Raw genomic sequence first — 18,300 nt, 5'->3', positions numbered from 1 at the left:
AGGTCAGGTGCTTGTGTCCCCCACCATGTGCTATGGATCCATCCTCTGACCCCCGTCATCACTGCTGTGTCTGTAGTGGCATGGGGGTCACAGGACAAAACCATAGCGTGTGGCAGGGGACACCAATGATTAAAGATCAAGTAAACCCTGATGGGATTTACTTCCTCTGTCTCCCTGCAAAGGTAAAGTAATGGGCTACTAATGGGCATCTCATTGTAGCCCATTGTGACACTTACCTGCAGGAGAAGCCCGCAATGTCCCGTCTTCCCTCATGGCAGCGAGCGTCCATCTTCACCCCTCTTCTTCCGGGGGCTGCAAACTCCGGCTCTGTGACTGGCCAGAGTCGTGTGACGTCACTCCCGCGCAGGAGCCGCCTTGAATGGCATTACCCCAGCGTGCCCTTTCAAGACGGCGCATGCGCAGAAGAAGGTGTCGCTCAGGGAAATTGCAAATATCGGAGACTGTGCAGGTCTCGGAGATATTGCAAGCCTTTAATCTAGGCTTGCCTGTAGGTGTAACAGCTTTTCTCCCCAAGGGTTTACAACCACTTTAACACTGCCAGAAGTGTCACGTGCTGAAGAATGATGGAGGCTGTCATGCTGATTGGAGCAAAGATTGCAGACGAGGGCCACTAGAGAGTGTAAGCTCTTGTATTGCAGGCTATTTTCAGCTTTTATCTAATATTTTGCATGGTTCTGGGTAGGGGGGTGAAAGACCCGTTTCTTGATGTTTGTCAGCCTGAACTAACCTTTTAATACAGATGCCGCTTTGTGTGCCCACCTTCAGGAAAAATGTGCTTATGAGTTTAGTGTTCCAAAAGCCGCAGCTGGTCTGATGCATTCCGCTGTACTTGCTAAAATGGCGATTTTCATATGCAAAGCGGGTCTTTGTTTGTCATTGTGAAAGGTGTCTGGTTTTGAATGTGAAAATAAACAAATGGCGCTGTTTTGCAGGACGGTGAAGTAGATGCTGAAGAACTACAGAGATGTTTAACGCAGGCTGGAGTCCATGGGACCTATTCACGTAAGTCACATGTTCTTGGCTGTAATTCCAGCCCTGGGTGCATGGAACAAGTCACATTGTAGGTCATAATCCCAGTAAGGATTGGTAGGTACCAGAAAAAGCAGTTAGAAGCAGTTGTATTGCCAAATAAAAAACAGGTTTTCTGAAATTGCATTGTAGTTATGAATCGGATGTGGAAGTGCTTTGAATAATATTTAGTTGGCCATTCTCACACCTTTTTTATATACTGTATTTGTCGGCGTATAACACGCACCCTATCTTTAAGAGGGAGGTTTCAGGAAAAAACTTTCCACAGCCCCCTGCGTATAACACGCAGGCACAGGTTACCCTCTATTTTCAGGGTAAAAAAGTGAGTGTTATACGCCAATAAATACAGTAATACATTCTATTACAAAATATATAGTTTTCTTTTTAAGGCATAAGGGGGTTATTTACTAAAGGCAATTCTACTTTGCACTACAAGTGCACTTGGAAGTGCAGTCGCTGTAGATCCGAGGGGGACCTGCATGGGAAAATAGCATTTCAGCTTGCACATGATTGGATAATAAAATCAGCAGAGCTTCCCCTCATTTCAGCTCTGCCCCTCAGATTTACAGCGACTGCACTTTCAGTGCACTTGTAGTTTACACTTTTAGTGCAAAATGGATTTGCCCTTCGTAAATAACCCTAATGGTGTAGCTTTAAAGTGGAGAAGAGCTCCCCCTTACGAGACTTTAATGGCCCAAGTAGTAGTAAACAAAAGGTATGTAAAAATTGTATTGAAATCTAAACATTAAAATTTAAATCAATAGGTGGCTATTGACATCTTAATTGCAGTTTTAATTTTGTTGACTAAAACATTTTAGTCAACTAACTTAATACCACTTTAGTTGACTAAAATATGACTAAAATGGCATTTTAGTCATAAGACTAAGATCCCTTTCACACTGGGGTGGTTTGCAGGCACTATTGTGCTAAACATGGCACCTGCAAACCGACCTGAAACAGCGGCTGCTGTTTCAGGCTTTCACACTGGAGCTGTGCGCTAGCAGGACCGCTCCAAAAGTCCTGCTAGCCGCATCTTTCCTTCCTATTAAAAGCAATGGGATCCCGCGGCTATATCGCGCCGGCAATGCGCCTCTGCAGAGGTGCATTGCCGGTGGTATTAACCCTTTTTCGGCCGCTAGCAGTGGAGTAAAACCGCACAGATGGCGGCCGTATACTGCCGCAATTTTGCGGTAAAGCACTGCTAAAAATAGCTGCACTTTACCGCCACCGCACCTCCCGCCCCGGTGTGAAAGGGGCCTAAAACTAAATCGCAATTTGCTGCCAAAATTAACGCTGGTTAATTGCACATGCATGGCAAAAAGCAGAAAAACAAAACTAGAGGTCCAGGGACTACTGTGATGAGGTCACCACGGCAGGTCACATGGACCACACGGGCATTTCAGGAAACTCCTTCTTCAGGGATGGGTAGAACAATTTTTTGTTTCCATATGTTGCCAAAGTAAATGCAGATTCACGTCGCAGCCACAGAGTGATTTTGTAAAAGCCAGACAGCCATGTCCCAACAACAATCCGGACGATGCAGCCAAAACGCCAGATGGAAATGGCAGTGAGCAACCGGCATGGATTAAAGCACAGCCACAGGTGGCACACGGGTACTTTGGAGGGCTTCTTGTAACACTGAGGAAATCCTCATGCTCTGATCAGAGAGGCAATGGGTCGATGCAAATTGGGGCCCCCCCCCCCAAGAAAGAAAGCGGACAGCATGGGTGCAACCTGTGAATGGGACGGTCCATCCCCCATTGCCTCTCTGATCAGAGCATGAGGATTTCCTCAGCGTTATAAGAAGCCCTCCAAAGTTCCTGTGTGCCCCCTGTGGCTGTGCTTTACTCCATGCTGGTTCTCTCTGCCGTTTTCATCTGGAGGTGTTGGCGCCACTATTCGGATCGTTGTTGGGACATGGCTGTTTGGCTTTTACAAAATCACTCTGTGGCTGTGTATCTGCATTTACTTTGCCAACATATAGAAACAAAATTGCTCTATCCATCCTGAAGAAGTTGGATAGACAAGCTGACAAGCCATTCACCTCTGCAGCTAGGGGTTCGGATCCCGGTCCCGGCTACATGTGAATTGAGTTTGGTGATCTCAGCCCGGCTCCTGGTGGGTGTGCTATGCGAGGTACGCCTGCGCTTAGTACGCCCTCCCACAAAAACCACCACACTTACACGCACTCGAAATTGGGTTAACATGCACGCACTTTGACCACGCGGTCTCTAAAAAGAGAGGCGAAGGACTAACGGGGCTGGTTGAGCGGGCAAATCCTCTCACTCCCTTATAGGGAGTCCCTCTGCCCCGTTGGGCTTCAAAGCGGAGCAGGTAGGGCGGGCTGTGTGGGAGGACCCCCTCACACCCGCCATTGCCACCCGGGGCATGGAGAAAGGTGGCAGATTGCCTCTGGGGGAGGCCTGCCTACTCCCAACTCCTGCAGTCTGGCTCCTCTCTCGAGCACACGCACAAATACACTTTAAAAGAAAAAAAAAAAAAGTTTTCTGAAACGTGTCAGGTGTGGTCCGTGTGACCTGCTGTGGTGACCCCGGGCCTCCTCTAGAGTTTTTGTTTTGTTCTGCTTTTTGCCATGCATGTGCAATTGAGATGTCACTAGCCACCTATTGATTTCGATTTTAATGTTTGTATTTCAAACTTTGTACATTATTTTTTGTATACTACTACTCGGGCCAATGAAGTCTCAAAAGGGGGAGCTCTTCTCTGACTTTTTGGGGTGTAGTCAATCATACCACCCCTTTCCTTTTTGTATGGTGTAGCGTTTTTCCCAATATATTGTGTGCTTATTTATGGCTTTGACACATATATCTAAAAAATAAATGCTGAATCTACTTTGCATTCCCCTTAAAAAGGAACTCCCCTCCAACCACTGTGTATTACACTGCGATTCTGTACTTGCCATATCTACCTCTAAGTCTGGCTGCATCCATTTTAACTGTGGGCAGCTGCCTGTTAACTTCCTGAATTTAGAGGCACACCTCCAGCTCTCATTGGCCCTCTTATGACTCATCCTCCCTTCCCCCTCCTTGCAAACCCTCAGAGGAGAAATAGCTGTGCATGTCCTAAGCCTAGGCTTTTTACCATACAAATGGAATGAGGTCTTTACTGGCAGAAAAGTTTTACTATCCAAAGTTAATAAAACAAGGGCAGAAGACTTCATATATGGGAAAAATGAAATGATGACTGAAGGTCGGCTTTAACTAGTCCCATCTACTCTTTGCCTGTTCAGTGTGGAGGAATCCACCTTGTTTGCTGAGTGATTAGTCACCCCAGTTCTGTCGGCTGCCATGAAAATGGTTCCCTGGAGGATTTTCTGGTATTTCTACGAGGACACGGCTAAAACATCAATGGCTTTTATTTTATAGACTCTTCAGGAGATCTTTTGTTCCAATGATTGCACATGTGTATTGATTTTTAGATATTGATCATAATCTTGTCCTAACAGTCATTTATAGATGGTAATTGACACTTCGAATACGGTGTGCTGGTTAAATATTACCAACTGATGAGTGCTCAGTGTTTCCTGTATTATGTCTTATCTCTGTAGGGTAAAGGTGTGTGTGTTTGACCTATATATAGAGCAATTGAAGTCCTAAACTGGTGATAAGAACGGTCAATAAACCTATCAGTGATGGTGTCCCCACAGGAGATCCTTCATACATTGTGGGGGTGGTTTACAAAATCTGGTGCAGCTGTGCACTGTACCCAATCGGCTTCCAACTTCAGATTGTACAATTAAAAGGGGAAGTAAAGGTACAATTTTTTTTCCCTAAATAGCTTCCTTTACCTTAGTGCAGTCCTCCTTCACTTCATCCTTCGCTTTTGCTTTTAAATGTCCTTATTTCTTAGAAATCATCACATCCTGTTCTTCTGTTTGTAACTCCACACAGTAATGCAAGGCTTTCTCCCTGGTGTGGAGTGTTGTGTTTGCCCCTTCCCTTGGACTACAGGTGAGTCAGGACACTACATTGCTGATAGAGAAAGGAGCTGTGTGTTAGTGGACGTCCTGACACTCCTGCTCGCCCCCTCAAGAGGCTTTCTCCACACCAGGGAGAAAGAATCGCATTACTGTGTGGAGTTACAGACAAGAACAGGAAGTGAGGATTTCTCAGAAGAAATAAGGACATTTAAAAGCAAAATGGAAGGATGAGGTAAGTGAAGGAGGACTGCACTAAGGTAAAGGAAGCTATTTAGGGAAAAAAAATTGTACCTTTACTTCCCCTTTTAATTGTACAATCTGAAGTTGGAAGCCGATTGGGTACCGTGCACAGCTGCACCAGATTTTGCCAATAAAAAAACCTGGAAGCTGATTGGTTTCTATGCAGAGTTGCCCCAGATTTTGCTCTCACTAGGTTTAGGCCCATTTCACATGGGCTGCAGGGTCTGATTAGGTGGACCTGACTGGACCCTGCATTGTCCTCTATGGAGTGGCGGATGCCAGGGGACACGTCTGCTGACACCCGCTGCCATTCGATCTGATCTTGTCGGAAAAATAGGATCACAATCCGTCCGTTTTTGTCAATCTGTCGATCGGCTGGAAAAAGCCAGGTGATCCGGGTCCATCTGATTGCACCATAAACCTGCCATCTTGGCCTCTGTTTAATCTACAACTGCAATGATGCTGCACATGTGATCAGATATGACACCAGCCATTGGATGGTTTGACAGTCTGAGCACACAACCAATGGGAGGGTTACTTTACGGGCACGTGCCAGAAATGTAACTTATTTGAAATGGTTAAACGGATGGGTTTACTTCCGCTTTATGGATTTAAACAAATGATGCTTCCAGTGAAAAATATCACCCTGAACCATTTACAGTGGCTTGGTGGTTAGAACTTCCACCTGTCAGCAGTAGGGTTGTCCAAATATCAACCTACTTGCATGGAGTTTGCATGTTCTTTCTCCCTGTACTCCAGTTTCCTCAAGCACTCTAAAGACGTACTGGTAGGTTAGTTGGCTCTAATATGTGTATAAATGAATGTGAGTTGGGGGGCCTTATATTGTAAGCTCCTTGAGCACAGACTGATAATGTGTATTTATCTTCATTTTATTTCTCCCAACAGCTTTCAGCCTGGAAACTTGCCGAATTATGGTTGCAATGTTGGATGTATCCTTTTCTAGAAGCGTTTTTGTGTAAGGATATGATGATGATAGACTTGTACAGTAAATGGCAGAATGATAAAGTAGTAATGCCTACTCTCTCTATACTCTTTATCTTTCTCAGTAACTCTCAGGCTTTAGGTGATCTTTTGACTTTCAGCGGTGACAGCTTCCAAATTTGTTTTTTCTTCAAAGAAAAACTTCACTCTGAACCATTTATTTTGTGTTGTGCCGCTAGTTAGATACAATGGAGAAAGTTCCGCTGGCGGGTCTTCCTCACTGATCCTGCCAATTAGTTGGTATGAGGTTTTAGTTGGTAGTTGGTATCGGCTTTCACACCTGTTTGGAATCCTGAGCTACAAAAACGATATGTCTCGCCATTCTCTTTTCAAGATAGGAAAATCAATAAATGTCCGTCCATGTTTACTGATAAGATCATGAAAACCTCTACATTTCTTTAACTACTCTAAATCAGAGGGACCATACAGGAAAAATGGGCTTCAATGAATTCAAAGAATTGTGGGCAGCTTTAAGTGCCTGGAAACAGAACTTCTGCACATTTGATCAAGACAGGAGTGGGTCAGTGGAGCCCCATGAGTTGAACCAGGCCATTATGTCCATGGGTAAGTAGTTTACAAATGAGGCCATCTGTCGTATCCATGCTAAATGTATGATCTTGGTTTGACTCCGAGTAGGGGGTATCAATGCTCATTGCAGATTGAATTTAAAACTTTGCACAGCCCCCTGCGTATAACACGCAGGCACAGTTTACCCTCCATTTTCAGGGTAAAAAAAGTGAGTGTTGTACGCCAATAAATACAGTGTATGTGTATATTTATTATGTGTATGTGTGTGTGTGTGTATGTGTGTGTGTGTGTGTATATATATATATATATATATATATATATATATATATATATATATATATATATATATATATATATATATATATATATATATATTACATTTTTGTGTTCTATAATCGCGTTTTTTCTTTTTTATCGACTAATTTCGATTATAACACACATACATTTTTCGGATCACCACCATATATAGTCCCCACTGTAATATCCACAGACATCTCCCCCACTGTATAGGAAGGTTAGTGCTAGCTTAGTCTTACCAGAGAAGCCGGCCAAACACGAGCGGTTGAGGCCAGGTGATGACATCAGCGCGCCGCTCTAGGCTCACCTAGGCCGCCGCCGGGTGGACCAAGATGACCGCCGCTCCGGGAGCTAGGCCGAAGCTGCAGCTTTTCCTATAGCCGAGCTCCGAATCACGTGGTGTGCTGATCGGCATATGGTGACTCGTTCGGATCATGGATCATTTACGATCCGTTGCACCACTAGTACCAATTAAAAGAATTTTGATCGATCAAAAAAATAAACCTTTAATTTCCACAGTGTGTGTTTATTTATGTATGTATATAGATAGATATAGATTATATATATATATATATATATATATATATATATATATATATATATATATATATATATATATATATATATATATATTCTCTTTTCTCACTTAAAAAGTATATACACTAAAGGCTTCTGTATACATAGACCCTCTACAATTCAAGACCCGACATTGAGGTGAAGTGTAATGACTGTGGGACTTTTCACCAGTATTAGAAGCATCGGCACCATTTGTCCACAGCATATAGAATTGTAATTTTTAATGGGGATCTTCCTCTTAAAGCAGGATGCCTGCATGTGGAATGTGTCTGATAGGGATGGTATTTTTAGCCAGCTGATAAATTCTATTCTGCCGCATGTTCTGCCCATTTCAAGAGAATGTTTGATAGACACGTACAGCCAACTCAGCTGGAGACGTCCATCTGATTAATTGCCTTAAAGATTTTTCTACTCGGTATAGGACGGGCTCGTTAATCATTATGACTAGGTTATATGCAGTTCTTTGAGGTGATTGGACATTTGCAAAAGAGGTAGCACAGGCCACCCTGTATAACCACCCCCATCCCATTCCAAACTAGCCTCAGTTTTCGGCTAGGGTCCTTGGGTGGTAACCTCATCTCAGAGAGAAGAGGGCTATCTTGGATCTTCGCTTTCATTAACCAGCTGCATCATGGCCATTTCAGCTCTTCATGCAGCTTCTGGAGAAGCTGCAGAGCCTTGGAAGAAAGTGGTGGTGGGGGGGGGCTTTACAGGTAAATTGCTATGATTGGTGCCACTGATCAGAGCCATCAGTTCAGCAGCATCTGCTGAAAAAAATCTGCTACAGGTTAGTGGCCATGAGCTTATAGTAGGAGGAATGCAGGTCCGTACAGACCTGGCCAGCTGAAAGCGGTGCTGTAGGTTCTTGCACCATATGGACCTGCCAGCGAAAGGGTTAATGCTGCCAGAGGTTGGAGTACACTCTGGGGACAGTATCATAAGCATTGCAGATCTTAAAGCGGAGTTCCATCCAAAAGTGGAACTTCCGCTTAATCCACGCCTTGCCCCCTCCTTGCATGCCACATTTGGCACTTCCTCCTTCCGCCCAGGCGATACGTCATATCGCCTTTTGGCGGCCCCTCCCTGTAGGTGATTGCCTGGGACGGGTGACAGGTCCCAGGCGATCGCCTGTCCAAATAGCGCAGCGCCGCTCACGCATGCGCATTGAGTGCCCGGCCGTGAAGCCGAAAGCTGTCACGGCCGGGTGCCCACAGTAACAATGAGGACGCCGGCCGGAGAGAGGAGAGGAGTGGAGCTACCCTGGACCTAACACTAACTGGCTGTCACACTAACTGGCTGTCACACTAACTGGCTGTCACACTAACTGGCTGTCACACTAACTGGCTGTCACACTAACTGGCTGTCACACTAACTGGCTGTCACACTAACTGGCTGTCACACTAACTGGCTGTCACACTAACTGGCTGTCACACTGACACTAAATGCAGTGATCAGTACATATATGATCACTGCATTCAGTGACGGTGGGGGGTGATCGGAAGGGGTTAAGTGTGCCTATGTGTGTGGTGTCAGTGTAGTGTTGGTGCGACTTGCTGTGTGAGTCTTCTCTCATCTCGGCGGTTTGAAAATACCGCCGAGATGAGAGCTGCATCACTTCCTCTGCCTATGTTTACATTTTACAGGCAGAGGAAGTGACACGGCGGAGGCTCGCGGGATTGGCTGGGAGCGATCACGAGGGGGCAGACGGAAACGAACAGCCGCCCCCTCGAGTCTGATCGCTCCCGCAGGTAAGCCGCACCCAGCGGAGGGGGTCCCGATCGGACCCCCGATCCGCTAGAAGTCAAGGACGTATATATACGCCCTTCTGCTTGTACGTGCCATTCTGTGGACGTAAATAGTCACGCGGCGGGCGTTAAGCGGTTAATAAGCATTAAAAATGCCTGGAACTCCCCTTTTAAGTGCAGTGAAAGGATCAGGTGGATTTACTAGCTTAGGCTCAACTCTTGGTTCCAATGGGGGTTGGCAGTTCATCTTTTCAGGGCCCTAGTATCCTTTTCCTCTGGCAGTTGCTCCCATTCCTACTCCATTGTTTGCCTGTTGGCTACACCAACTTCCCTTTGTCCTTTTTAGAAAAAAAAAAATTATCTCCTCATGGCCTCCTTGAAGGCTAATCATACGTTCGAAGACCTGGTAGATAATTGGAGGCTTTATTTAAAGTTTTTTTTTTTTTTTTTTTTTTTTTTTACATTGACGGGACCTGCCATGCAACCTACAGTTGCTTCAATGTCAGTCTCTCAGGCCTGTGTAAACTATGCGCATGGACCAAAATCCTAATCCATCATTACGGATGCTTCTGTCCAGTCCGAATTTTACCTCTTGTACCCCAATGGCTTGGCAGATGGGCTTTTCCAAATATGGAGGATTAATTTTGCTTCTACATGTGCCGGATTCTCGAACTGAAATGCTGGTCACCTAACCTCTCATGCAAGTGATGCCTTGAGCAGGGTTAGGCCCCTTTCACACGGGGCGGATCAGTAATGATCTGCCCGTGAACCTCCGCTTGCTCAGCGGGGATCGCTCCGTATATCCCCGCTGAGACGGCGGATGACAGGGTGGTCCCCGCACACTGTGCAGGGACTGCCCTGTCTTTTCTCCGCTCTTCCCTATGGGGGGATCGGATGAACACGGACCGTCTGTCTGTGTTCACCCAATCCACCAGACGGATGGAAAAGTAGGTTTTTCCTCCGTCACACTTTGGCGGGTCGGATGTCAGCGGGCATGTCACAGCTGACATCCGCGGCTCCATAGGGGAGCACAGAGCGCCTGTTCAGGTCCGCCTAAAAAACTGGCAGGCGGACCTGAACGGGCCGCCCGTGTGAAAGAGCCCTTACCCATTGAAGGCAAATGCTTGTTTGTTCCCTCCTTGGATAAGCACATCAAGAGAATCATGGGGCAAGAGCATTCCTTAATGTTGCACAAGGACCAAGTTGTTATGAAGCCTTCCATCTTATTCAGGATATTGTCTGGTCTGCCTTGCAACCCTCTGTACAAAGCTCATGGCCATTTGGTTAGACAGTCACATGCAGTCTGTATGAATGTTTCTAAATGTCTTTAAAATACCCGTATGAGAAGACTAGGATGCTCGCATCTCTGGTTTGTTGGCTGAACACAGCTTCACTGTGAATGATGTGGCTGCACCACAATTTTTTTTTTATTTTTTTTTTTTTTTTTTTATATGGAACGTGTGCTCATGCGTACCTCCTAATATGTATTTTTTCTCTTTTTTTTTTTTTTTTCTATTCGTATTTAAAGGTTACAGGTTAAACCCAAACACAATTAATACAATAGTGAAGCGCTACAGCAAGAGTGGCAGAATATTCTTTGACGATTATGTTGCATGCTGTGTGAAGCTTCGTGCCTTAACAGGTAAAGTGGTGACTATTCTACTTCTGAACTTATTTCTGTGTTTGTGTGGCTTTAAAGAATCCTGAGAAAGGTATGTAGCTTGCTATTGTAGATCTCTTCTGAAATTGCAGTTTTGCTGATCCAAGTGGATGTAAAGCCGCTCTCATCCTTACTAAATTACGGCCATAGTGCTGATCTATAAGGATATGGATGTCTCCTGCATGTATCCTTACCTGTCAAATGTTTCCCCTCTGTCTGTTATAAGAACTGAAAAACTTCAGATTCGGTGGGTGGAGTAGTGATGTTAGTAGACTCCCTGCCCACCTCTACACTCCCCTTGTCAATATGCATTTTGTCCTGTGTATTTCTTACACTGAATTTTGCTATGATCACTAACATTTAGTCAAAATCCAGAAAAGTAACCACATGACTTCAGAAAAGGAGTGGGGGTGGGAATTAAAAAAGAATGCCTGTCTCCAGGCTAGTGCATGAGATAAGTTAATAACCTGTCACTCACAGCAAGGGGGCGGAACAGACTAAGGTTTTTCTCTGTTAGTCCGTTTTATCTCACTGAACAATAAGAGTATTAGTGAAATATATTGAATTCCGCGCTACGGTATGGGTGTATGGGCTGCTGCCCCCCTAGTAAACCTCCCAAGGGAGGAGTGTAAAATAAGATAGAAGTGGTGTGATGTAGGGCTAGTGGCGCAGCTTAAGGATGGTTACTGGATATCCAATCACCGGTGTGTTGATACCTAGCACTCCATATAGAGTGTGAGTAAAAATTGTCGGACACCTCTGTGCGGTGGGCTCATGAGAAATACCCCCAATTTTTACTCGCACCCACACTCTATATGGAGTGCTAGGTATCAACACACCGGTGATTGGATATCCAGTAACCATCCTTAAGCTGCGCCACTACCCCTACATCACACCACTTCTATCTTCTTTTAATAAGAGGATTGATCAGAGCTGGATTAACTCTGTGTGGCAAGACTGGGCACAGATGATAGGAAATCTTTTACTCTACATTGTGACAGCAAAAAAAAATCGGGTTTACATCCACTTTAAGTACTTTTTGAGTTTCTATTCTGGAACAAGTATGCACCTCCAAAGTTCTGACTTCACTTCCTGCAGGCTTGGTTTTAGATCAGCGATATGGTATTTGAATGAATTGCGCACATCTGCAGCCACAGGACTTCACTTGGCCTCACATTGCTCTGGTGTGATTTTTGGTGACTGCAGTGGGTTTCTTGTCCATAACTTTGTAGCCAAGGGTTTTCCAGAGGTGTTCTATTGGGTTTAGCGTAGGACTCTGGGCTGGCCATTTCATTATATCAGTGTTCAGCTTCAAGGACCTGCTTTACTCGTTTTTGCTGTGTGATGGGGGCATTGTCATGCCTACAAATTGCTGGCTGATTGGGTGATGAACGCAGGGAAGGAACCGCATGTTGAAGGTTCTAATAAACCTGTAAAGGGGTCCCGGCTCTTGATTGGATAGATTGATAGCAGGGCAGCCATTAGCTCCCTCTGCTATCAATCAAGTCCAATGACCTGGGGCGGGGGCTCAAGTCGTCATTTGTGTCTATGGCCACTGAATGCCGTAGAGATCGCTGGAGTAGCGGTAACTGATTTTGAGCTCCTAGAACAGTGGTTCTCAACCTTTCTAGTGCCGTGACCCCTTGATAAAATTTCCCATGTTGTGGGGACCCCTAACAGTAAAATTATTTTCGTAGCGTGGGTTGTCAGCACCCAAGACAAGTAAATTGCACCCCTAACCCACGGATATTTAGCGCTCCCCGAGTCCCTTCCACTCGTACAGTATTCAAACCCCTTATGGTACATTTTAGGATGTACCACTCTTTCTCTTCTCCTTTCTTTCCCTTTGTTCTCCTTTCTTTCCTTCCCATCCCTCACTCTAGCTGTCTTTTGCTACCTTTTTCTTTGTTCCTCCCCCTTTTTTCTCTCCCTTCCATGTATTCTCTATTCTTATTCATTCTCTTACTCCTTGGTGGGTGGGGTTAATAGGATCAGTGGCAATGCTGGGGGGAGTTCTGATCAGTCAACTTGAGTGTCTCCGGATTCACGGTGCCTCCGACTTTGTGGTGTCTCGTAGTATTGACACCTATGCCAAAATCAGGAGATGGGGTCTCCTCCAGCCTCTACCACTTCACATTCCTCACATCAGCTGACCTCTAGTCTCATCCCCCCAGCCATGAACTGAATGCGCGGCTGCGGGCTCCAGGAACAGCCCAGGATTCGGTGACCCCTTGCAAATCATAATTTGACCCCCAGGTTGAGAACCACTGTCCTAGAAGGATCCCATGGTATATGCATAGTTATACTGGTCCAACTCTTTTTGGATAGAGTGAAGAGAGATTAGAACCCGTCAGTGTGTTTGTTTTTTATTTATTTTTATTGCTGCCTTTGCCACGTTGGGAAGATGCTCCCTCTTTCTCCTGTTTATGGTTAAAAGAGAATTCCATATTTTGGGTTGTCCCCCAAAAAAGTAAGAGGGGAATCTTCCAATGGGGACACTAGTTCTAAGGACCTGGGAGTCCCCACGGAATTCCCTTCATTTGCCGGGATTTCCTCACTTCCTGTTTGGCTATGGGACAGGAAGTGAAGTGGAATCTCTGCAATGGAACAAAGATGGTGGGGGGAAAATAAAATAAAAAATCAGACGGGTTCTAAACCCTCTTATCCTATCCGAGAGACCCTATAGTTCTACTTTAAGGATAACATCTTACTACTTTACATTATCGACCCATATAATTGTTAAACCATGGGAGGAGATACTTTTTACTAATCAATTTCTTTCTTGCCAGATGTCTTTCGGCGAAGAGACAGCATGCAACAGGGGATAGTCAACTTCATGTATGACGATGTAAGTGTCTTCAGTGAAAGATTACGTCTTTATGTGCAGAATTGTGTATTTGCACCTAACCTTATCGCCTAACATCCAGTGCCCAGCATACAATATTTTTTTTTTTTGTGTGTGTGTATATACACGGTATCTGGAAAGTATTCACAAAGCTGCACTTTTTCCACTTTTTTTTTTTTTTTTTTTTTTTTTGTTACAGCCTTATTCCTAAATGGATTCAATTCATTATTTTCTTTCAAAATTCTACAAACGATACTCCATAATGACAACCTGTAAGAAGTTTGTTTGAAATCTTTGCAAATTTATTAAAAATGAAAAACCTTGTACATAATTCACAGCCTTTGCGCAATGCAATACTTTGTTGAAGCACCTTTGGCACCAATTGCAGACTCAAATCTTTGTGTATGATGCTACATACTTGGCACACCAATTTTTGGACAGTTTCTCCTCTCAAACTTCTTCAGGTTGGATGGGGAGCCTCTGTGCACAGCCATTTTCAGTTCTCTTCAGAGATGTTCAAGTCTGGGCCACTCAAGGACATTCACAGAGTTGTCCCATAGCCACTTTATCTTGGCTGTGTGTTTGGGGTCGTTGTCCTGTTAGAAGATGATTCTTTGCCCCAGTCTAAGATCCAGAGCGCTCTGAGCAGGTTTTCATCAAGGATGTCTATGCTGCTGCATTCATCTTTCCCTCAATCCTGACTAGTCTCCCAGTTCCTGCAGCTGAAAAACCTACCCATAGCATGATGCTGACACACCACCATGCTTTACTGTAGTGATGGTATTGGTCAGGTGATCGGCAGGGCCTGGTTTCCGCCAGACCTGACGCCAAAGAGTTCAACCTTTGTTTCATCGGACCAGAAAATTTTGTTTCTCATGATCAGAGTTCTTTAGGTGCCCTTTTGGCAAGCTTCTGTTGTGCTGTTGTGTCTTTTACTGAGGAGTGGCTTCCATCTGGCCACTCTACCAATAAGGCCTGTGTAGTAGAGTGCTGTAGAGATGGTTCTTCGGGAAGGTTCTCCTCTCTTCACAGAAAAATTCTGGAGATCTGTCTGTGACCATCGGGTTCTTGGTTACCTCTCTAAGGCCCTTCTCCCCAGATTGCTCAGTTTGGCCAGGCAACCCGCTCTAGGAAGAGTCCTGGTGGTTCCAAACTTCTTCCATTTTCAGTTGATGATGGCCACTGTGCTCATTGGGATCTTGTACCCTTCCCCAGATCTGTGCCCCCATACAATCCTATCTGGGAGATCTACAGACAATTCGTTGGACTTCATGGCTTGGTTTGTGCTCTGACACGCACTGTTAACTGTGGGACCTTATTGTCCAATCAACTGAATTTGCCACAAGTGGTCTCAAAGTTGTAGAAACATCTCAAGGATGATCGGTGGAACCAGAATTCACCTGAGCTTAATTTTGAGTGTCATGGCAAAGGCTGTGAATACTTATGTACATGTTAATTTTTTTATTTAATTTTTTTTTTTTTTTTAATTTGCAAAGATTTCAAATAAACTTCTTTCATGTTGTCGTCATGGGGTATTGTTTGTAGAATTTTGAGTAAAATAATGAATTTAATCAATTTTGGAATAAGACTGTAACATAAAATGTGGATAAAATGAAGCGCTCTGAATACTTTCCAGATGCACTATGTATGTATTGTAATTTTATTTTATGAGCCCACTATGTCTCCAGAAGGCTCAACTGTGATACCCCCAACAATTTCATACTCTGATCGGATCTTGCCTAGTTGTCGTCCATATCAAATTGTGTGTGTGTATGTGTATGTGTGTGTGTGTGTGTGTATATATATATATATATATATATATATATATATATATATTGCATAACAATATACCTGGAGAACGACTGCATTGTAAAACTTATGCTGGCTATCTACTTATTGATTCATTCATTGAACTGATTGCTTTTTCAGCCATCTCCAGGGAAAAGGAAAAATGCTACTTTGCAGTGGGGGCTGCCCTTGCACTACAAAGGCTAAACTATGTTTGGGTCCAAGAGTGGCAACAGACTTTTTATTTACCTGATCCCTGGCAGCTAGTGCTTGCCACTGCTCCCCAACGCTTTAATAGTGAGCTATCGATCGGCGTCCTCTGATCCCATGTAGGGCTAAGTTGTAAGCTCCGTATTGGACTTGATGGTGTCCTAGGACTTTGCATTTGCTGTAACATGGTCTCACAGCATGGAGGGAGGCTTTAAAAGTAGGGGGTTGGGTAAGTAAAGAGCTTTTTGTGGCCCCCTAGACCCAAGCGATCATTTTAACCCTTGCAGTGCACTCTCGTTTGAAATTTTTGGGTTTAAAACGGTGGGGTTACTTTTTTTTTATTTTTTATAATTCATTCTTAAATACTGTATTTATCTTGCTATAACGCGTACTGGCGTATAGCGCGCACCACCGAACAAGGAAAATTCCTGGGGGAAAAAAAATACTTTGGATGCCCCTCGTCGGTGTCTTGCCCGTCATCCATCGCATCCTGCCCGGCGTCCATCAGCGGCCTTGTCCGGTCCGGCGTCCTTCTGTGGCCATCGTGGTGTTTGAACCACTGCGCCGACATATACCGAGCGCAGTACACTCGGGTATAGTCGGGCAGGCTCGGCTCCTCATGCGTAAATGACGTACAAAACGTGACCGTGAGAGGAGCCGAGCCTGCCCGACTATACCCGAGTGTACTACGCTCAGTATATGCCGGCGCAGTGGTTCAAACACAACGCGGGTATCGGCGTATATCGCGCACCCACGATTTTGCCCTGATTTTCAGGGCAAAAAAGTGCGCGGTATACGCCGATAAATACAGTAGTTTGAATTCACCTAACTGACCATTCAATGGACAGGATGTCAAAATATGTATGCCCAGCATCGGTGACTCTTTAAAGAGGAAGTAAACCCTCTGTAACTTTTTCTTATTATTTAAATACACCTGCAAGAGAGGCATAATGAGCTAGTATGCACAGCATACTAGCTCATTATGTGGCACTTACCAGAGATTGAAGTCTGCCTTAGTCCTGTTCACCGCCGCCATGTCCCCTGGAGCTTCTTCCTGTTTTTGCCACTCCAGCGCTGTGATTGGCCGGAGTGGCTGACGTCGTCACTCATCAGATCCCTGCGAAAACACGGCATTAACCCCACTAATGCCATTCACAAAACCGGCACCGCTCTGTTGTCTTACAGCGCTGCCGGTTTTTGTGAAAAAATCTCCTCTACCATGTAGATTAAAGTGGAGGTTCACCTAAAAACTTAATTTTTAACATTAGATTGATGCTCATTTTGTCAAGGGGAATCGGGTAGTTTTTTTTTTTTTAATTAGAAGCAGTACTTACCGTTTTAGAGAGCGATCTTCTCCGCCGCTTCCGGGTATGGTCTTCGGGACTGGGCGTTCCTATTTGATTGACAGGCTTCCGATGGTCGCATACATCGCGTCACGATTTTCCGAAAGTAGCCGAACGTCGTGCGCAGGCGCCGTATAGAGACGCACCGACGTTCGGCTTCTTTCGGCTACTCGTGACGCGATGTATGCGACCGTCGGAAGCCTGTCAATCAAATAGGAACGCCCAGTCCCGAAGACCATACCCGGAAGCGGCTGAGAAGATCGCTCTCTAAAACGTTAAGTACTGCTTCGAATTAAAAAAAAAAACTACCCGATTCCCCTAGACCAAATAAGCATCAATCGAATGTTAAAAATTTTTTTTCGGGTGAACTCCCACTTTAAGGAGATATTTCTTGCCTTAATCTAGGCTCACCTGTAGGTGCGAGTGTTAACAGTGGGTTACCAACCACTTTAATGCCCCATATCTGACTCTACAGGATAGGATTTTGCATGGCGGCTAAGAAAACCATAATTGCAGATGCACCTTCTGTCAAATTTAAGACACGGCTTGATAACAATTTTTTTTTTTTTTTGCTTAGTTTTTGCAGAACACAATGGCCATATAGATGTCTGGACTACAGTCAAGTTTATGAAGAATCTGGCATTATAAATCATCCTGTGAACTGTTCGAAGAGGGAACCAAGTGTGACCACACTGTGAATCTACCTTATTGTACAACCTAATATTTCAATTTTAAGTCGGTCCTTATACACAGTACACTGACTCAACACATTGATAGTTAATTTGTATTATAGGACTCAGAGATCGCTGTAAAATATATGTTCAAGCTTTCTTTTTTCATATAAAAATATATCTATTAAAATCCACCTTCGTCCCAGTTTCTTGTTTTGTGTGTTTTTTTTTTTTTTTTATTGTTTTTTTAGCGTAGATTTCAGTACAACTGTCTCTTGAAACAGGTGAAAATGCATTTGAATTTGGCAGCTGATATGACCTCTCTCCTACTTGCTTTGCGATTGGCTGCTTCCATTTTTTTCTCCAGTAAGTCCAACAAAAAGCTGCAAAGGCCGCCGATCAAAA

General features: G+C 44.5%; 1 protein-coding gene across 1 annotated transcript in view; it reads left to right on the top strand.

Annotated features, from left to right (window-relative positions):
• Positions 1 to 18,100, top strand: part of GCA (grancalcin) — a 50,478-nt gene extending 32,378 nt beyond the window's left edge. The window contains exons 3-8 of the mRNA XM_040357855.1: positions 954 to 1,023; positions 6,137 to 6,180; positions 6,649 to 6,796; positions 10,907 to 11,020; positions 13,828 to 13,886; positions 17,802 to 18,100. Of these exons, the coding sequence (XP_040213789.1) occupies positions 954 to 1,023; positions 6,137 to 6,180; positions 6,649 to 6,796; positions 10,907 to 11,020; positions 13,828 to 13,886; positions 17,802 to 17,828 (462 nt within the window). The 3' untranslated portion in view covers positions 17,829 to 18,100. The remainder of the gene's footprint in view (positions 1 to 953; positions 1,024 to 6,136; positions 6,181 to 6,648; positions 6,797 to 10,906; positions 11,021 to 13,827; positions 13,887 to 17,801) is intronic.
• Positions 18,101 to 18,300: the final 200 nt, after the last annotated feature.

The sequence above is a fragment of the Rana temporaria genome, chromosome 6 (assembly GCF_905171775.1).
Source record: "Rana temporaria chromosome 6, aRanTem1.1, whole genome shotgun sequence".
Lineage (NCBI taxonomy): Eukaryota > Metazoa > Chordata > Amphibia > Anura > Ranidae > Rana > Rana temporaria.
This window is presented reverse-complemented; position numbering and strand designations above follow the sequence as displayed.